The following is a 3,083-nucleotide window of genomic DNA, read 5'->3' as shown; positions in this document are numbered from 1 at the left end:
CTTACAACAGTTCAGCACTTAAAAAGTCATTAAATCAACTCAAGTTAAAATAAAATCAAGGAGAAGTCACTTTTCTTAACAGTATCAGTTCACATTGTTTGTGGAGCTTCTGATAAAGGAGCTTACAAATATTTTCCTTGCTCAGAAGCTGTACTTTTGGAAAAATAACTGATGGGACAATTGCTTTTTAACTTCTTTATTTAAATCAGAACTAGATCAAACAAAGATTATTTATATTCTAATCTGAATCTTGAATAGAAAACAAGAATAGGTAAAAAAATCATGTCTAAATATTGCATATTGTAGCTCTGACAATTTGGTGTCAAAAAAGAGTTTTGGCTTTGAGTCAAGATTATGATTTTGTTAAAGATAATTTGTTTGTACGATAATTGACCATACAATGTTAGACCTCCTTCAGATTTCAGAGAAAAATAAGCCTCCCATAGTTATTGCTTGTTTAAAAAAAAAATCCAATGATTACCTAAATTAAAACTCATAGATTGGGAGCACCAACTGGAATCTACAACTAATCCCTCCCATGCCCTAATAATTGGGCAACATGGTATTCTCCCGCTTGGTTGCTTTCCTGCCCCACAACTTGCATTGTGTACAGCCCTGTGATCCAGCTTCAACAGAAGGGATGGAAAGTATCTCTACCCAGAACACTGTGGCCTAGCAGTTAGGACACCCTCCTGGGAAGTAGAAAGAGATTTGGGTCTCCCACTCCCTGGAGTAGGGACAGACCGACATTACACATAAACCAGTTTAAGTGATCAGAAACTGGTTTAAACCTGTAAGAACATAAGTTCAGTGCACATAAACCAGTTTCAAAATGGCTGAAATTGGTTTAAGATAAACCTGGCTGAATGTAGCATTAGACTTAACTGATTCAGGTTAAACCAGTTTATGCAATGTCTGTCGCAGACCCCTTCCAGGTTTAAATTGAACCTGAGTCCCCTAGTATCCCTGATACTTTGCAGCCTTGGGCTGGGCTGTCTGCTCCAGAGAACAGGGCTGGCCCTGCCACTTTGCTCCCTAGCCAGAGCTCTAACAGAAACTACAGGCACAGCAGGGTCTGCCTGGCTGTCCCTTGTCCCACCACCCCCTCACTGCTCAAGCAGGAATTTCCCCACCCCCACCTCCCATTTCCCACAGCACAGACCTCAGGCATGTGGTATGCTAGCAAATGCTGAGAGGGGTGTGTGAGGCAGACAGGACAAAAGCAGACCAGACAGTTTCCACTTAGGGTTTTTTGGAGCTAATTAACAGGTAGCTGGTAATGACCTTCTCTTCCTTCCTTGGAAAAAGCTGTTTAAGAAGAGCTTGAACTAATGAGAGGCTTTTGTTTTCTTGGTGGGATGCTAAACACTGTTATCAGCTCCCTGCTGGCCCCCTTAGCCTGTCATGGTTTGCTGCAGACAGTATGAAGAAGCAAGGGGAGAGACTGAAAAGGTCAGTAACATCAACAGATGTGTGCACCCCACACCCCCCGTTTGCCTCAGAGTGCTAGCCCAGGGCAGGTACCACTGAGCCTTGCTGATGTAGGCAAAGAGGACTTGGTAACCTGGATCCTAAGTGGAGGGAGGCCCTTGCATGCAGCCTCAAGCCAGATGCTTAAACTTTCACCTCTCTCTAATTTTAGACATGATCCTGTGGTCAGGGTCTCTCTTTGCCTAGCTCTAGGAAGCTCCATGATCCATAAGTACTTGACTCTTTTCATGACTGCATACAGAACCTAAGCTTTGAACTTTCTCTCAAAGACTGTCATGAGGCCAATTACCTAAGCTTGTCACTCCTAAAATGGATACACGTAAGGAACCGGTCTGGAAGCAGTCCATGATAAACAACTACTCTTTATTTCTACACAAGGTGAGGAACACTCCAGTCAACACAGTCTGTATAATAACTGCCCATCTCTGGGGGGTAGAAAGGACGGACAAAGATTCTTGTATCCAGGGTTTGCCAGCGTCTCTCAAAAACTTGCTCAGCATATACGGCAGAATAGACTAATTTTTAACAGGAATCTAGGAAGGGAATGTTAACATATAGCACTTAAAATACAATCCAGGTAATTATAAACAAAATAAACTTTTAAGCTCACTGGATGAAGCAATCAGTTCCAACTTGTTATTGTTATTGCCTGAAAACGCTGAAGAAATTAAGGTCATTGTGTGAGAATAAAATATTTTAAAACAGCTTTGAGGACCTCAATGCTATTTCATCATTTTTAATATTAACACCAGTTCTGCTCTAGCATTATGTAGGAAACAAATATTACATTCAGTAATATTATTTGATCTCCCCTGATTTTTAGCTTCCCACAATCCATAAAAATCAATCAATTATAAAAAGGAAATCCTCAGAACTGCAGCTTTAGAAGACTCTCTTGAGATCACAGCAACATGATGGTTATAGTTATTAAGAAGATGAAGTCATACTTATTTTCTACACCCCCACCATATGCTGGATGCACTCTGATACCAGTACAGAATTCTATTTATTGGCAGTCTATGCCCAATAGTGCTCCAAGAGCATTACTGTCTCTGCCCATATGCTGCTACTGGTAATAATAATTGTTCCTCAGTCAAAGAATGAAGGGGCTGTACAGCAAATAAACTAAAATATATAAAAGCTTATGTGCCTTGCATAATGTTACAACATAGTTATGTTCACTGTACATTTTTTGAATGATGGAAAAAAGTGACAGAAAAGGTGACAGAAACTGACCTTTTAGTACCAAACATAATGGCGGATGATTTGCTTCACATTTATGAGACTGCTGCACCACAGAGACTGGTCTAGTTGACCTGGTCAAAAAGACAGAGAGAGAGAGAGATTTTTCAAACTAAGCAGCTAAGATGGATGAAAACACTCTGAACATCTTTACTAGTAAATATCTTTTACTAAATCTAAAGAGAAAAAGATCAGTAATTTTAAATATAAAAATACATACAGATTAACATGCATTTATTTGTAATGTACAGCCAAAACCCGAGTCTGTTTATTAAGTATTACTACTGAAACAAACCTTTGATTTAAAAGAAACTTCTCTTACAAGGTTTAGACCACAGTTTTGCCACCAT

General features: G+C 39.7%; 1 protein-coding gene across 3 annotated transcripts in view; it reads right to left on the bottom strand.

Annotated features, from left to right (window-relative positions):
* Nucleotides 1–2,805, bottom strand: part of OXR1 (oxidation resistance 1) — a 608,937-nt gene extending 606,132 nt beyond the window's left edge. For all 3 annotated transcript variants that reach the window (XM_019528058.1, XM_019528061.1, XM_019528059.1), the window contains exon 1: nucleotides 2,728–2,805. In XM_019528058.1, the coding sequence (XP_019383603.1) occupies nucleotides 2,728–2,744 (17 nt within the window). In that variant the 5' untranslated portion in view covers nucleotides 2,745–2,805. The remainder of the gene's footprint in view (nucleotides 1–2,727) is intronic.
* Between the last annotated feature and the right edge of the window lie 278 nt (nucleotides 2,806–3,083).

This window comes from Gavialis gangeticus, unplaced genomic scaffold (genome assembly GCF_001723915.1).
Source record: "Gavialis gangeticus isolate Ggan-Ray unplaced genomic scaffold, GavGan_comp1, whole genome shotgun sequence".
NCBI lineage: Eukaryota > Metazoa > Chordata > Crocodylia > Gavialidae > Gavialis > Gavialis gangeticus.
The sequence above is the reverse complement of the archived record's forward strand: the minus strand, read 5'-3'. Positions and strand labels throughout refer to the sequence as shown.